The 17,870-nt window shown below is 35.4% G+C and overlaps 2 protein-coding genes across 2 annotated transcripts in view; one reads left to right on the plus strand and one right to left on the minus strand.

Annotated features, from left to right (window-relative positions):
• Nucleotides 1–17,870, minus strand: part of LOC108060248 (uncharacterized) — a 275,381-nt gene that overhangs the window by 57,415 nt on the left and 200,096 nt on the right. The gene's annotated exons all lie outside the window — the stretch shown is intronic.
• Nucleotides 3,939–5,830, plus strand: LOC108059708 (cilia- and flagella-associated protein 53). Its single transcript, XM_017145122.3, has one exon. It carries the CDS (start codon nucleotides 4,054–4,056, stop codon nucleotides 5,656–5,658), a length of 1,605 nt encoding a protein of 534 aa, XP_017000611.2. The 5' UTR covers nucleotides 3,939–4,053; the 3' UTR covers nucleotides 5,659–5,830.

A 17,870-nucleotide genomic window follows, 5' to 3' on the forward strand; every position in this document is an offset into this window, starting at 1 on the left:
GTCCCGAACCACCACACTTAAAACATTTCGTTTCTTCCTTACACTCAGGACGTATATAGTCAACCGAACCGCATTTGTAGCAATACCTCTGCTTTGGTTTCTCATTAAAATTGTCACTTCGATAGTTTCGTACGCGTTTGTCTACACTCATTGTTTTATTACGATCACTCGAATGCGTTCGCTTCAACAGCTTCCCGATTTGTTCCTATCGCGTACGTAAGTCTTTAATGTTTTGAACACTGATCAAGGGGAATTTTAGATCATCCCTGATGTTAAATCCGCTGACTATATAACCGATAATTGATTCGTCGTCCACTTCACCGAGTGCTGCTATTTTACGCATTTGAAGGACGTAATCGTAAAAGTTCTCTGAGGACTGCTTCTTTCTGTCACGGAGTAGAGTATGCACCTCAGCACTGCTTAATTTTTTGTCGAATTCTGATAGCAAAGCATCGCACAGATCTTTATAATTAGACACAACGATCGTTTCTAGGTACAACTTCGCAGTACCTCTCATTTTATTTCGCGCATTCACATATTTTTGTTTTGCATTTAAGTCAAATGCCTCAGCATTTTCTTCGAAATTATTTAGCCACTGTTGTATTTGCATCGAAATACCATCGTAATCCGGAACAATGTTCGCGAAACTTTCAATCGACACAGATGAGTTACTTGGAACTGGGTTATGAAGAGCTTGTTGTGTTAATATGCGAATACGATCGCCAATTTCACTCTCTTGTGTATGAGTGTGATTCTGCACGTGTGTGTATAGCATTTCCTTGAAATTGAATGAAGTCTGGGTTTATTTCATCACCTTCGTCTAAAGTGTCTAACTTGTCCGAATTTTCGTTAGTTTTTACGAATGTCTGATTTGCAATACACTGCTTGATTTCTGCATCTTTATCCATTTCTGCAGGTGCAACTTTGTTTTTCGGCCAGTTCTTTTCGTTTGTTCTCTCTGAGGACCTCCAAGTAGAGCTGAGCTCCGTTTTGATCCACACCCTCATAAATTGTTGTCTCCGCGTTCTCTTCAGTACCAGCCTGCGTCATTTAGAAAACCTAGGATTGCAGTTATCCTTTGCTTTCCTGTGTGTCTGATACGGCTGCGTATTTTTCCACTTAACTTTTTTAGAAATAATACACTTAAACCTTTTGTATTGGTTTGTCAACTTTAGTTTGGATTAATTTTTTACACTCTCTGAATTCTTAGAATCAGTTTTTCGTTCAGCAGTTGAGCTCCCATGTAAGATTGATAGGTGTTTATTGGTAACTTTTGATTAAGTATATGGGCGGTTCTTTTAGAAACCGAACGGATTTGGCCAAAAATATTTTTTCACATTTTTGATTTGCCTGAAACTATTTCTACGTGTACCATTCGGAAAATTAGTAAACACGTTTATCAGGATTTGGCCGAACAATTTTTTTTTGTTTTTTAGAATTTTTTTAGTGTGCCAAAAAACGTGAATTTTGAAAAAGTACCCTCTCATTGAAAATCTTAATCTCCGGTTGTAGTAATCCGATTGACTTCGTGCCTTTTGCATTAATTCCTCTAAAACCTCTTCTTTTTAAACCTCTTCTTCTCAAAAATAAAAACAAATTAAGATTTACAAAAATTTTTTAACGGGTTCCCCACAAAAAAAAATATTTTTTTTTTATTTGAACATATTCGTCATATTGTTAGTTTCAATCGGTTTTTGCCAAAAAGGTGGAGCCATGTTTAGTTTTTAAAATATTGAATTTTTTAACAAGGCCTCTGCTTTTTCTATGAATAAACGTCGCAGCAAGTAGGGATACTCTCTCACTCTTATCGGATCCTTATGGAATTCATGTTTTCTCATCGTTTACTAGTCCTTTAACAATTGTTAATGATTTAAATTAAAGTTTTAAGTCTTTTGACAATTGCTGAATGACAAAAAGTAAAAAAGTCATTTTTTAATCTTTTAAAAACTTACAATTATTTATTAAACCGTCCATTTAATAAACAATACTTTTAAAATTTTGTTATTTATTATTTTTTGAGTTAAATTCCGACACTTTTGCGACTTTACTACTTATCAACTCGATCAGCTTCTCTCGCAACTCTCTCGCAACTGCTTCAGAGTGGTAACTCACCCCCGGTTTTGCACACCCAAATAAAAATGAACATAGAAACTAAACTATTTCTACATTAAAAGTAAACTATTGAGTGTCAAAAATTTCTCGATACTCTGAGTATTAAGCTAATGGACTTCGAAAGTTTAAAAATGAAACTTTCGAAGTTGTCAAGTTTAAACTAACGAGTATACAGTTTATACTCACTCAGTGTACTGAAATTTAGGCTGCTAGTTTATTTTGTATACTATTTAGTATAATGCCAGTATATATATATATCAAATAAAAACACCTCTTAACGAGGTAAAAAACTAGTGACGACCGCACCTTCAACATACAAAAGTTCTGATATCAACATTTGTGACGAAAAATTATTACACTCGTCATTAAATAGACTTTCTAATCTTTTCTCATTCGGCCCGCCCTAGCAAACTATTCCAGCCTTTTTCCCTTCACAGGCATTTTCTATTGCAGCGTGACAAGTCTGTAGCTTTAGTAGTATAGAAGTTACGGCTTTCCGAATTCTAGCTATTTATAGCTGTTTTCCCGCTAAACTAGCGGGTTTTTCCAAAAGTGGTAGAACAAAAGTTTTTTATATCGATGTGATGAACGTCATATCAAATTTTCAAAACTTAGAAAACATGTTTTGGACAAACTGACAAACTGACAAACTGACAAACTGACAAACAGAATTAAATTTTCATTTTGGGAAGACGAAGAAAATCTTATTTTGGCTATAACTTTTGAACGGAGCGTCGGATTTTGACAAATGACCCCTCATTCGACGGGTATTTTTAAAAGGAATACAACTAAAACATTGAGAGGGGGCAATTATCCCCACCGGCCCCAACAGCTCCAAATTTCGAAATATTCACTTTTTTACTTTCACCGCTCTTTCTCCCAAGCCAATTGATTTTCTTAAAGTCTTGGTATGCAATCCTTTAAGTTTTTGCAATACCTTTCGATAGGTGTATCATTCATTATGATCGGACCATCACAGTAGATTTTCATTTCTTCGTGTATATATAGTAGTCGCCTTCGCACACCCTCCTGGTGCGCTTCGTCACTACATGGACTGCCGTCCATAGTGATGATCGGACCATCACAGTAGATTTTCATTTCTTCGTGTATATATAGTAGTCGCCTTCGCACACTCTCCTGGTGCGCTTCGTCACTACATGGACTGCCGTCCATAGTGATAGTAGTATATAGTATAGTTAATAGTATAGAAGTTACGGCTTTCCGAATTTTAGCTATTTATAGCTGTTTTCCCGCTAAACTAGCCGGTTTTTCCAAAAGTGGTAGAACAAAAGTTTTTTATATCGATGTGATGAACGTCATATCAAATTTTTAGAACTTAAAAAACATATTTTGGACAAGTGGACAAGTGGACAAGCGCACAAGTGGACAAGTGGACAAACTGACAAACAGAATTAAATTTTCATTTTGGGAAGAAGAAGAAAATCTTATTTTGGCTATAACTTTTGAACGGAGAGTCGGATTTTGACAAATGACCCCTCATTCGACGGGTATTTTCAAAAGGAATACAACTAAAACATTGCAAGGGGGCATTTATCCCCACCGGCCCCAACAGCTTTCGAAATTTTCACTTTTTCACTTTCACCGCTCTCTCTCCCAAGCCAATTGATTTTCTTAAAGTCTTGGTATGCAATCCTGTTAGTTTTCGCAATACCTTTCGATAGGTGTATTATTCATTATGATCGGACCATCACAGTAGATTTTCATTTCTTCGTGTATATATAGTAGTCGCCTTCGCACACTCTCCTGGTGCGCTTCGTCACTGGACTGCCGTCCATAGTGATACGAAATCATCGTCTTGAATTTTCCGTCACCAAAAATCTTCAGAACAGAGCCTACATACACCTTTCAAATTATTTGAGTATTTGCACTACCTTCCTTGTGTACATATTCTAATTTGTTAATTTCGATAGTCCCGCTAGGATGCAGAACTCCGGACGCGGTGCGGACCACTTTAACTTCATCACGCGGACGGACCGTAAAAGTCTACACACGCAGATCGGCCTCTTGGTGACCAAGGCGAAGCAGGTGGCCGCCGCGGAGCTCCAGGAACGCAGCCAGAGGCTGAAAAAAATGCTGGATGAGGAGGACGAGCGCTACGAGGAGGAGTTCTCAAACACGGTGAAGACCCGGATCGACCAAGACATTAAAGAGCGGAAGGAGCACCTGCACGCCATCAAGGAGCAAGTGGCCAAGCAGCAGAAGAAGTTCCTCGAGGAGAAGCACATCCAGCAGGTCATGCTCGACTGCTACGAAATTCGGGAGGCTCTGCGGCAACAGGATCTCGTGGAGACAAAGATTGTACAGGGGGAGCAAATTCTGGAGAACCAGCGGAAGAAGCGGCGTGAGTGCCAGCAGGATCAATATTGGCTGGAGCTAAATCGCCGCAGATGGGCCCAGTTCGACTGTAACCAGGCGGAGGAGAATCTGAGACGGCATCAGATGCAGGAGCAGGTGAACCATGTCTTGGCTATCCAGGTAGCTGAGCGCGAGGAAAAACGAAAGGAGCTGGAGGCAGAGAGGGACGAGGAGGAGCGGGTCCTGAACGCCCTGCTGGAGGAGATCCGTCTGGAGGAGTTTGAAAAGGAACACCAACCCGCTCCAGTGAATCAGCTGGCCTACCAGGCCGAGCTGCTCAAGGAGATCGAGCGGAAGAGATGCGCCCGGTTGGCGGAGTGGGAGGCGGACAAGGCCGACCACCTGGACTTCTGCCGGGAAACCGAACGTCTGGAAGTGGAAGCTCGTGCTAGGATTGCTCAGTCAAAGAAGGATCTCAACCGAGCTACTTTGGAATACCTGGCCTACCTCCGTCGCATGCAATCGCTTGAACTGGGAATCGAGAAGATGATGGAAGAGCGCACCGCTGATCTCTACCAGCTGGACATGTGCACCAAGCTCAACATCACCGAAAGGGTTCGGGTGAAACGGGAGGCTGCGGAGAAATGCTACGAGAGTCTCCGGAAGCAGGTCTGCGAGGATTACGAACGCAGAATCCGCTCTGATGCTGAACTTCGGGAGAACAAAATGATGGAGAACCGATTTGTTCATCCGGAGGTCACTCATCAAATGATTGTGTGCCGTCAGATCCGATATAAGGCGGATTTGGATGCACAAATCACAGAGATGAAGCGTATCCAGGCGGAGGAAGCGAAACGGTTCGACAGTCGGCTGATGTCCGCTGTTGATAATCCAATTGCTTGCAAGAGATTAGCTAAGGAGATTCTGGAAAGTGGTGTTGATTACCTGGCTCCACATCCCAACTGGCGGGTTATGGCCTGTGATCCCAATAGGTACATACTTAGGCCTCCGACCACGGAGCAAGAATTCAATGCCAGAGTTGCCGGTGCCTGCGTGGACAAGTGTCCTTGTCCCAGAGAAGCGCGAAAGCACTGCAGCTTCATGGCTGAATTAAATAGACCAGATGTGCCTCCTGAGGGGGCCAGGACCCATGTGGAGCAGGCTGCGATCGAGCTGGCCGATAAACCCCAAAAATCTGATTTCCGAAAGTGCCGATGCACATTCTATTAGAGCTTTTACGATGAAGTATTTGAAAAACTATTTAAAATTTTGTTGAAAGTTAAAATCTTGAGGCTATTAAAAGCAAATAGTTTAGCCACTCCTATCTCGTTTAAGTAAAAGCAACGATTATTTCTAGATCCTATTTTAGTTTCGGTTAGCCGCTCTTATTATATACAGTCTACAAATATCTCCTTGTGTTTAACGATTGGTAAAATATACTAGTATAATGGTCCGATTTGAAAAATGTCTTCTACATTTCGATAGGTATAAATATACAAAACAAAATTTAATTTATATTTTTCGGAAATCTATAAAGCTGTGTGCGCCAGACACGTTTTAAAATCGTTAGGCTCAGATGACACATTCAATTTTTAACATCAATTTATGTAGCAATTTTTCATTCATGCACACAAAAAAAAAACTTGGTAAAATCAACTGTAATAATTGTCAAACAGGCCCCAACCAGCAAAATTGTCAATTTTATTAAGTAAATAGTCATTTCACAACAACAAAATACACACAATTAGCAAAGACACAAACCCAAAGCAAAAACAAAATATACGTAACTATTTTAATAGTTACGTAACTATCTTTGTTGGTCAATTTTACCAAGCAAATTTTTTTGTGTGTGGGACTTTAAGCGAGCGCTAGAAAGAATCAAACATTTTTGACTGCTTTACCACTAACACCAATAACACTAGTTTACAAAATAAAATCGACCTCACCCTAATCGAAGGCAGCCTTAGTTTTCCGGTAAAGTAGATCTCCCTGATTAAGAAATGGGCACTTATAATTTTTTGTATGGTGTCAATTTTTTTTTAAGTGTAAAAAACGTTTTTGGCCCTTTTTTATTTTTTATCTCGAGTTCTGGTAAACCGACTGAGGTCATCGATGACTCATTTTACAGGTAATATACTGTTCTTTAACTTTCTTATACACAGCATTGAGTTTCAGTCATTAGTTTAGAAGCCACACCTCGTCAAAGTTAAAAAATTTGAAAAAAATGCAAAAGTTTTGGCATAAATGGCTTCGTTAAAAATACACGCAAAAAAACCGAAATTAGTTTTATAACTTATTCTGGTAGATGGTACTTTGACAAAAAAAACAAGCTAATGATCATTAGAAAAAAATCATTAATCATTAAAAAATCATTAAAAAATCGATATAAAATTCATTTTCTGGTGGATTCTAATGATCATTAGCTTGTTTTTTTTGTCAAAGTACCATCTACCAGAATAAGTTATAAAACTAATTTCGGTTTTTTTGCGTGTATTTTTAACGAAGACATTTATGCCAAAACTTTTGCATTTTTTTCAAATTTTTTAACTCAGTCGGTTTACCAGAACTCGAGATAAAAAATAAAAAAGGGCCAAAAACGTTTTTTACACTTAAAAAAAAATTGACACCATACAAAAAATTATAAGTGCCCATTTCTTAATCAGGGAGATGTACTTTACCGGAAAATTAAGGTTGCCTTCGATTAGGGTGAGGTCGATTTTATTTTGTAAACTATTGTAATAAGGCGTGATATCATATTAATCCTGACTCGTTTGCACTTCTTTAAACTCACACAAATGAAAAATTGTCACAATATATTGACGCTAAAAATTAAATGTGTCATCTGAGCCTGAGTGGGCATTTGTGGGCGTTAGAGGAGGCGTGGCGCTTGGCTGCGTAGGAAGCCCAAGAATATGTCTGGGAAATCTCAACCTTCTAGCTTTTGTAGTTTCCGAGATCTCAGCGTTCATACGGACGGACAGACGGACGGACAGACGGACATGGCTAGATCGAGTAACGGATATAAAAACTAAACATTCAAATCAATTGATTCTCTCACCCTTTCTTACACGTGCCTCATATTGTTTAAATAAATGGAAATGTTTAAACAATTTGATTTACGGCATCCCCTTTCACCTGCCTTCCTTATCTTCTATTATTAATATAGTTTTAATCAAGGTGAAAAATTAATGGAAACAAAAATACTGAAGCAAAATATGGTAAATGTTAAAATGGTAGAATGCAGTAATATGCAGTAATTGCTTTTCTTAATGCTTTTTTTAAATTAGTCAAATACATAAATCAAAACATTGCTTCGCATAAATATTGGTTTCCCTTATAAGAGTTGTCTACTGTGGATACCTTCCAAAAGCCCCCAAGAGTAATTGGTTTCTAATTCGCCAAGAGTATTTGGTTTTTATTTACCTTTTCGTTACCTATAAATAATAGACTCTCTAATTTCATAAATCTTTACCAAAAATATCTTATTGGTTGTTCGAGAGCTATCTTTTCGAGAGAGATCTATCCTTTAGCATTTTTTTGTTCTACTTTTTTTTTAAGAAAACAAGTTTATTTTTTAGATTTGCACGCTAATCGATTTGGAATTTAATTACATGCTCAACCCAGTATGAAATTCTATATTTAAACAATATGTTTTGGACAAAGTACTAATGTTATGAAGAAAATTAATGTAAGGATTTGTGTCGAAAAATGAAATTCTTTTTTCTGTTCTGTGCAGCTGATAACTTACGCAAGCAATAAGAATTTTAGGATTTTTTTATGCAAGTTTTTATATATTTCTTAAGTAGTTTGCTTAGGACAATATACTGTTGTTATTACGGAAATTAAGGAAAAAAGTTATGATAAAATCTTTTCTCGGCTTATAGGATAAAAAATATATTTTTTAAATGTAAAATAAAAACCAAATATAAAGGTATGCTTAGTTTTTAATTTTAATTTCCGCAGGCGAAGCTGCGGGCTACCGACCCTGCTAGTATTTAATATAGCTTCAAAACTTTAAAACCACAGCTTTTCGGGGATTGCGGGCGTTAGAGTGGGCGTGGCTCATCGGCCTGATAAGCTTGAAAGTTAAGGAATCTAATTCCAAAAACCGCAACTCTCTAGCTCCTATAATAGTTTTTATTAAGTTTTAGAAAGTGTATTTAATGATGAGTGTAATAATTTTTGGTCACAGGTGTTTTTATACCCTTGTAGAGGGTATTATAATTTCAGTCAGATGTTTGCAACGCAGTGAAGGAGACGTTTCCGACCACATAAACAGCACCACATTCTTGATCAGTACCAATAGCCAAGTCCATCTAGCCATGTCCGTCTGTCCGTCTGTCCGTTTCTATACGAACTAGTCTCTCAGTTTTAAAGCCATCGCGATGAAACTTTATCGAAAGTCTTCTTTCTATTGCAGGTAGTACATATGTCGGAGCGAGCCGGATCGGACCACTATATCTTAAGGCTCCCATAGGAATATTCAAACAAATATAAGAAAATTCATTGTAACTTTGTAGGAAGTAGGCGTTTTGATTGAAATTTAAATAAATAGAAACGCTGAATCTGGAATTCCTGGAATTGCACCGAGTAAGCATTCTTTAATCTACAAGGGTATAAGGTGTGTTTCAAAATTATACGACACCAACACACTTATTTTTTGAAAATTTGTAGAGTTGTTGTTGTACCACGCGTCCTTGATCCTCTTTTTAGGGACTTACCGCTAATTTTTCGAAATATAGTCTATTTTCGGCTATGTGCGATCGTTTCATAATTATACGACACCATTGATTTTTTCCGGTTCCAATGATCAAACTTAACCGAAAATTTTTTTCTGGTTAAATATAAACTAAAAGGTTCCATTTTGAGCGTAATCCAGCCCAAAGGTCCTTTCAATCTTCACCCAAACATAAATATTGAATATGTCTCTCTACACCTTAAAAAAGTAGTTTTTCGAAGTCATATCCCACAATTCGTCTTAACTTTTGTCTGGTCAATATTCTTAACCCTTTTGAATCAAATAAAAATCCTGTTCAGTTCATTACGTGCACGAAACAGACCTAAAAAATCATTTTTTTATGAACTGCCCTTTTGGAACAAAACTGTTTTATTCCAAAAATATTTGATTTTGGGCGATACTTTCTGTCCAAATGCAAAAATTTGTTCTTCAAAACCTTAATAAACTTTCCACATTTCACGATTGGAACATTTAAAACGCGTTCCCAGTCCGCGTCACTTTGAAGTTTTTCGATATTTTTTTATACGATTTTGAGTGTTTTCTTCATGGTATTTCATTCAGGAGCGTATACTTGGCATCCCGTTTTGTAATGTTCCAGCATTAAATGTGAAAAGTTGATTAAGGTTTTAAAGAACAAATTCCTTCATTTTGAGACGTAGTATCGACCGAAATCAAATATTTTAGGAATAAATAAAATTTTTTCCAAACACGCAGTTTTTAAAAAAATGATTTTTGAGGTCTGTTTCGTAATACACTGAACAGGATTCTTATTTGATTCAAAAGTGTTAAGAATATTGACCAGACAAAAGTTAAGACGAATTGTGGGATATGACTTCGAAAAAAACTTTTTTTAAGGTATAGAAAGAAATATTCAATATTTATGTATGGGCCGAAGATTAGAAGGATCAAAGATCCAGCCCAAAGCTGGTTTACTCTCAAAATCAAATCTTTTAGTTTATATTTAACCAGAAAAAAAATTTCGGGTAAGTTTGATCATTGGAATCGGAAAAAATCAATGGTGTCGTATAATCACTATGGACGGCAGTCCATGTAGTGACGAAGCGCACCAGGAGAGTGTGCGAAGGCGACTACTATATATACACGAAGAAATGAAAATCTACTGTGATGGTCCGATCATAATGAATGATACACCTATCGAAAGGTATTGCAAAAACTAACAGGATTGCATACCAAGACTCTAAGAAAATCAATTTGCTTGGGAGAGAGAGCGGTGAAAGTGAAAAAGTGAAAATTTCGAAATTTGGAGCTGTTGGGGCCGGTGGGGATAATTGCCCCCTCGCAATATTTTACTTGTATTCCTTTTGAAAATACCCGTCGAATGAGGGGTCGTTTGTCAAAATCCGACGCTCCGTTCAAAAGTTATAGCCAAAATAAGATTTTCTTCGTCTTCCCAAAATGAAAATTTAATTCTGTTTGTCAGTTTGTCAGTTTGTCCAAAACATGTTTTTTAAGTTTTGAAAATTTTATATGACGTTCATCACATCGATATAAAAAACTTTTGTTCTACCACTTTTGGAAAAACTCGCTAGTTTAGCGGGAAAACAGCTATAAATAGCTAAAAATCGGAAAGCCGTAACTTCTATACTACTAAAGCTACAGACTTGTGCTGCATCTCGTTTGAAAGGTAATTTTAAATGCTATAAACGCCTTCTATATGCAATTTGTGTAAATGTAATAATTAAAAAAATATGAACAAAAGACAATTTTTTAAAACTTTTTTTTTAGCTTTTTTTTATTTTTCTCAAAAACGGCTCTAACGATTTTCTTTAAAACCTTAAACTGTATAGCCCTTGAGATTCCTTAAATTTTGGTATATAACACATTACTGTAAAAAGTCACGTTTAAAAGTTATTTTTATACGAAAATAGCCACTTTTGCCAGCTCGAACAATTAACGCTCCCTGAGTATTGAATTTTGTGGGAGGGTATCCGAACTGTATTTTAGGGTCATGGAATCAGTAAATTTGCACTTAAGAGTTCCATATAGGAATCTTTTGTTCTACGACTTTTGGAAAAAGCCGCTACTTTAGCGGGAAAAAGCTAAAAATAGCTAAATTTCGTTAGTTTGTACACTCAAAAAAAAAACAGCCCGAAATCGCCATTAAATCAAGAAATTCGCCATGAATTTCAGTCGATGGCGATTTACCGTATTTTTTAGAAAGGAATTTTCTAAAATTTAGAAAAAAATTTCTGAAAAGCAGAAATACTTTTCTAAAATCAAGAAAAATTGCCATAAAATTGCGGAAAATTTCCTTAAATCCAGAAAGTACTTTTCTTGAAAATAGAATTTTTTTTCTTCAAATAAGAAAGGACTTTTTTTATTTTCAGAAAATTTTATTTATTTTAATTAAATGTATTCATATTTATTTTACTATTTTATTTCCTAAACAAGAAAGAGAAAAGAAAATAAAAAGGATGAAAAGAAAATTATTAATATTTCTTAAACAAAAAAGGAAAACAAAACAAAAAAGATAAAAATAAGATAATAAATATTTCCTAAAGAAAAAAAAAAAAAAAACAAAAAAAGATAAAAATGACATTATAAATATTTCCTAAACAAAAAAGAGAAAAGAAAACAAAAAAGATAAAATATTATTAATATTAATATTAAGTAGGTATTTAATATATTACCTATTATTAAAATTTACTTACTTACTGCCAAATTATCAACAATACCTGAAATTGAAATTATTCCTGCAATCGAAAATAAAAATTAATATTAGAGAAGGATGGTATTTGCGGCCTGCAATAGTATGCCCTTTGCTTACCATAAATTTTCACACACTTACCAAATTTATATTTAAATTTATTTAAATTGCTTACCTATTAATTGACTCTTAGAGGGATCGCACTTTAACTTTCTTAAATAGGCTCAACACAAACTTATTACTTTGAATGCTCATCCAAAACTGAGCACAAGGGTTCAAAATGCAGCGCAACGCAAGCAACTCTCTCGCGAGAGACTGCATTTCCAAAACAACAACGCAATAAAAGTTACAGCTACGCACAAGAAAATTCTCGATCATACGCACAAACACACATAAACATATACATACATACGCCAAAAACTGTCGTCGCAACGCGCCGCCGACTAACCCCCTGTCTTCTTCTTTTTCGTTTCGAAGAAAGAATGAGAAGCATAAAAGAAATACAAAAAGTTTTTCTTAAATCTATGGTGATTTTCTAATTCTACTTTTCTGTTTTCAAGAAAAAAAATTTTTTTTAAATCAGAAAAATTCTTAAAATTTAGAAAAATTTATCGTATTTTTTATGGCGACTTTCTAGATTCTAGGAAGGGCTGAAGTACATTTTTTCTTAATTTAATGGCGAAATCGCCATTAATTTAAGAAAACTTTTGGAGAGCAAACTAGGAAAAAACACCATTGATTTAAGAAAAAAAATCATTTTTCTAAATTTTAGAAAGGTTTTTCATATAATTCTGTTTTTATGGTCTTTTTTCCTAGATTCAAGAAAACAATTTCTAAAATTCAGAAAATTTTCTAAAATTAAGAAAAAATTTCATTTTATGGCGATTTTCTAAAATTTAGGAAAAAAAATTTTTTGAGTGTAAGTTCTACACTACTAAAGGTACAGACATGTGCTATACCTCGTTTAAAAGGTATTTTGCAATACTTCAACGCCTTTTTAACTTAATTTGTTAAAATACAATAGTTTAAAAATTATGATTGACCAATTTAAATTTAAATGTATATATTAGCTCCTATGAGAGCAAATGTAAACAAACAAAAACTTCTGATATCAAATAAAAACACCTCTTAACGAGGTAAAAAACTAGTGACGACCGCACCTTCAACATACAAAAGTTCTGATATCAACATTTGTGACGAAAAATTATTACACTCGTCATTAAATAGACTTTCTAATATTTTCTCATTCGGCACGCTGCAATAGAAAATGCCTGTGAAGGGAAAAATGCTGGAATAGTTTGCTAGGGCGGGCCGAATGAGAAAATATTAGAAAGTCTATTTAATGACGAGTGTAATAATTTTTCGTCACAAATGTTGATATCAGAACTTTTGTATGTTGAAGGTGCGGTCGTCACTAGTTTTTTACCTCGTTAAGAGGTGTTTTTATTTGATTATGAAACACCTTAAAATCAAGAATTTGTTATAACTTATGCCACGGAGGCAAATATTATATTGTTTTCACATGAAATTCTTTGTTTTGTTATAACGATTAAATACAAACACAATCACCTTAATACGACTTTAAATAAAAAAAATTTTTAAGAATTTAATGGTGTCGTATAATTTTGAAACACACCTTATAAGCTTCGGCTGGCCGAAGGTAGCTTCCCTTCTTGTTATTAGAACTTTTGTATGTTGAAGGTGCGATCGTCACTAGTTTTTTACCTCGTTAAGAGGTGTTTTTTTATGGATATATTTGTATGGTAGGTACTTTGTGTGTTATTTTCCAAAACCCTGGTATTCTTTCTTGTTCTTTCTCTTAAAACAATTGATTTGATTAAAGTCTGAGTATGCAATCCTTTTACTTTTTGTAGTTCCTTTGGATCGGTTCGATTCGTTAAGATCGGACAATTACAGTAGACTTTCATTTTGAAGTGTTCGCCTTCGGGTTCGTCTCTTCGTCAACTGCCACAGTAATATACATTTTATTTTCCTTTTTTTAATATTTTTTTTTAAGGTGCAACAAGCCACACGAATGGAGGAAGCGTGTCTGGTAGTTTCTTCTCCAAGTTCATGTTTGCCCAAGTGCAAAATTGTGCAATTACGCTGCGAATTTTCAGCTTGAGCCTTCCATATGCACTCCGGCTGAGATTTTTCTTTTGTTTCCATTCCGGCAGTGCCGCCCTCAAGGCAAAGTTGTGTGGTTGAATTTGCAGGCAATTTGCATAGTTCTTCGTGAGCAATAACAAAATTTCATAACTGCTGCGCAAAGGTACCCGATTCGCGAGTGTCTGTGCGATAAGCAGCTGCAGCTGTTCGGTTTAAACTTTAAACCTCTGTTACTGATTTCTTTCGAGCAATTTTTATTTTTTAAGCAATAGCAACTGAAAACTGGGCTCTTGTACGGGTAATTTCTGTGCACTTTTTTAGCTAATATGTACTCGCTCCCATTGGAGGTATGACTATGGGAAAAGTGCATATTTAACGCCAACTGTCTGCTGCACTCACACACATGCTTTTGTGCAAGGCACTCTTATGCGAACACAGATGAGTGCTCTGCTTGCTCATATTTGCATTTGTGCTTTTCATTTCATGCATTTTAATATTCTTGCTCTTGACTCAAAATTTAAATAGCGGAGCGTTCACTCGTAACTGCTGGTGTAAGTGTGATTTTTTGCAGATATTTACCCCTAGCAATGGCGGTCAAAACTATTAATTATTTAATTTTTAAGCCTTTTACAAAAACCTTTTTCTTTATTAAATCGTAAATATATTTTACATGTTATGTGGTCAAAGATTTTATCGTTATTTCATGTCCTTAAACAAACAAGAGAGAATGATATAGTCGAGTACCTCGACTATCAGATACCCGTTACTCAGCTTAAGGAAGTGCGAAGGAGATGCAGATATGCCTTCAGCAAAGCGACTGCTTGAATTCTATTATATGGTCATAACTTTTTAATGAATAGTCCGATTTGAAAAATTTATCACTATGGACGGCAGTCCATGTAGTGACGAAGCGCACCAGAAGAGTGTGCGAAGGCGACTACTATATATACTCGAAGAAATGAAAATCTACTGTGATGGTCCGATCATAATGAATAATACACCTATCGAAAGGTATTGCGAAAACTAACAGGATTGCATACCAAGACTTTAAGAAAATCAATTGGCTTGGGAGAGAGAGCGGTGAAAGTGAAAAAGTGAAAATTTCGAAATTTGGAGCTGTTGGGGCCGGTGGGGATAAATGCCCCCTCGCAATGTTTTAGTTGTATTCCTTTTGAAAATACCCGTCGAATGAGGGGTCATTTGTCAAAATCCGACTCTCCGTTCAAAAGTTATAGCCAAAATAAGATTTTCTTCTTCTTCCCAAAATGAAAATTTAATTCTGTTTGTCAGTTTGTCCACTTGTCCACTTGTCCACTTGTCCGCTTGTCCACTTGTCCACTTGTCCAAAATATGTTTTTTAAGTTCTAAAAATTTGATATGACGTTCATCACATCGATATAAAAAACTTTTGTTCTACCACTTTTGGAAAAACCCGCTAGTTTAGCGGGAAAACAGCTATAAATAGCTAAAATTCGGAAAGCCGTAACTTCTATACTACTAAAGCTACAGACTTGTGCTGCATCTCGTTTGAAAGGTATTTTTAAATGCTATAAACGCTTTTTATATGCAATTTGTGTAAATGTATTAGTTAAAAAGATATGAACAAAAAATAATTTGTTTAAACTTTTTTTTTAGCTTTTTTTTAATTTTTACAAAAACGGCTCTAACGATTTTCCTTACAACTTTAAACTGTATAGCCCTTGAGATTCCTTAAATTTTGGTATATAACACATTACTGTAAAAAGTCACGTTTAAAAGTAATTTTTATACGAAAATAGCCACTTTTGCCAGCTCAGAACAACTAACGCTCCCTGAGTATTGAATTTTGTGGGAGGGTATCCGAACTGTATTTTAGGGTCATGGAATCAGTAAATTTGCACTTAAGAGTTCCATATAGTAATCTTTTGTTCTACGACTTTTGGAAAAAGCCGCTACTTTAGCGGGAAAAAGCTAAAAATAGCAAAATTTCGTTAGTTTGTAAGTTCTACACTACTAAAGGTACAGACATGTGCTATACCTCGTTTAAAAGGTATTTTGAAATACTTCAACGCCTTTTTAACTTAATTTGTTAAAATACAATAGTTTAAAAATTATGATTAACCAATTTAAATTTAAATGTATATATTAGCTCCTATGAGAGCAAATGTAAACAAACAAAAACTTCTGATATCAAATAAAAACACCTCTTAACGAGGTAAAAAACTAGTGACGACCGCACCTTCAACATACAAAAGTTCTGATATCAACATTTGTGACGAAAAATTATTACACTCGTCATTAAATAGACTTTCTAATCTTTTCTCATTCGTCACGCTGCAATAGAAAATGCCTGTGAAGGGAAAAAGGCTGGAATAGTTTGCTAGGGCGGGCCGAATGAGAAAAGATTAGAAAGTCTATTTAATGACGAGTGTAATAATTTTTCGTCACAAATGTTGATATCAGAACTTTTGTATGTTGAAGGTGCGGTTGTCACTAGTTTTTTACCTCGTTAAGAGGTGTTTTTATTTGATTCTACATTTCGATAGGTTTTTAAGGAAATCAAAATTGCATTTATAGTTTTCCGAAATGTTTAAGGATAAAAAACTTTTGAAAAACATAGAGCGGCAACACTACTACCACTTTGATAAGATAAAGAGTGACTGTTAAAAAACTTTAACCTCAAAACAAACCATAGAATCGTTAGCCTGTGATAGCCACCGAAATGTTGGCCAATTTCAGCCTTTTCTGAACATCGAGGTCCTTGTGCTACGAAACTTTGCGTCGGGGAACTTTTTGGAAAACGAAGTTTAACTTAAGAATTCGTAACCAGGGACCGAAAATAACTGTTATTGTAAATTTTTCATACAAAACAAGAGAGAACGCAATAGTCGGGTTGGTGTCCCGACTATCTAATACCCGTCACTCAGCTAAAGGGAGTGCGAACGCTGTGTCGGGTTGGTGTCCCGATTAATAATCGTAACTCAGCTAAAGGGAGTGCGAGGGAGATAGATATATAATTTTTGATTGCGTATAACTTTTTAATGAATGGTCCGATTTGAAAAATGTCTTCTACATTTCGATAGGTATAAATATACACAACAAAATTGCATTTATACTTCTCGGAAATCTTTAAAGATGTGGGCGCAGGACCCATTTTAAAATCGTTAGTGGGCGATTGTGGGCGTTAGAGGGGGCGTGGCGCTCGGCTAAAATAAACTTGCGCTGCGTAGGAAGCCAAAGAATATGTGTGGGAAATCTCAACCTTCTAGCTTTTGTAGTTTCTGAGATCTCAGCGTTCATACAGACGGACAGACGGACAGACAGACAGACAGACAGACGGACAGACGGACATGGCTAGATCGACTCGGCTAGTGACCCTGATCAAGAATATATATACTTTATGGGGTCGGAAACGCTTCCTTCTAGCTGTTACATACTTTTGCACAAATCTAGTATACCCTTTTACTCTACAAGTAACGGGTATAAAAATCACGCACTTGGAAAGGTCCAACATTTTTTTAAATACACCACTATTTTTATTAGCCATTGCAGTTTACAAATCCGTAATGATTTTTTTTTTTGGTTTTTATAATAAAACTCAAAAAATAACTGTTATTTGTTTATTTTTATGTATAACAGTTATTCCCTTGACATGTTTGAAAAAATGAAATAATTAAAAAAAACATGCTAACCGTGTTTTATGTAATTTACTAAAAATTTGTTAAAAAAGGCAACCGCGCATATTTTATAACTATATATTTTTTTAAATTTATTTTACCCACAAAATCGCCATAAATCAAGTTTGGGTTTTATTTTTGATCACGACGAATAACTGTTATTTGCCAACTTTTATTATAAAACTCAAAAAATAACAGTTATTCTTTGAGTTTTACTTTACAAATCAGAAAATAAATGTTAAAGTGTGATTTTTAAAATAAAACTTATAAC

The sequence above is a fragment of the Drosophila takahashii genome, chromosome 3R (genome assembly GCF_030179915.1).
Source record: "Drosophila takahashii strain IR98-3 E-12201 chromosome 3R, DtakHiC1v2, whole genome shotgun sequence".
NCBI classification, from domain to species: Eukaryota; Metazoa; Arthropoda; class Insecta; order Diptera; family Drosophilidae; genus Drosophila; species Drosophila takahashii.

Excerpts from the sequence above, each read along its gene's own strand:
- LOC108059708 (XM_017145122.3), top strand. The coding sequence starts at position 4,054 with ATGCAGAACTCCGGACGCGGTGCGGACCACTTTAACTTCATCACGCGG.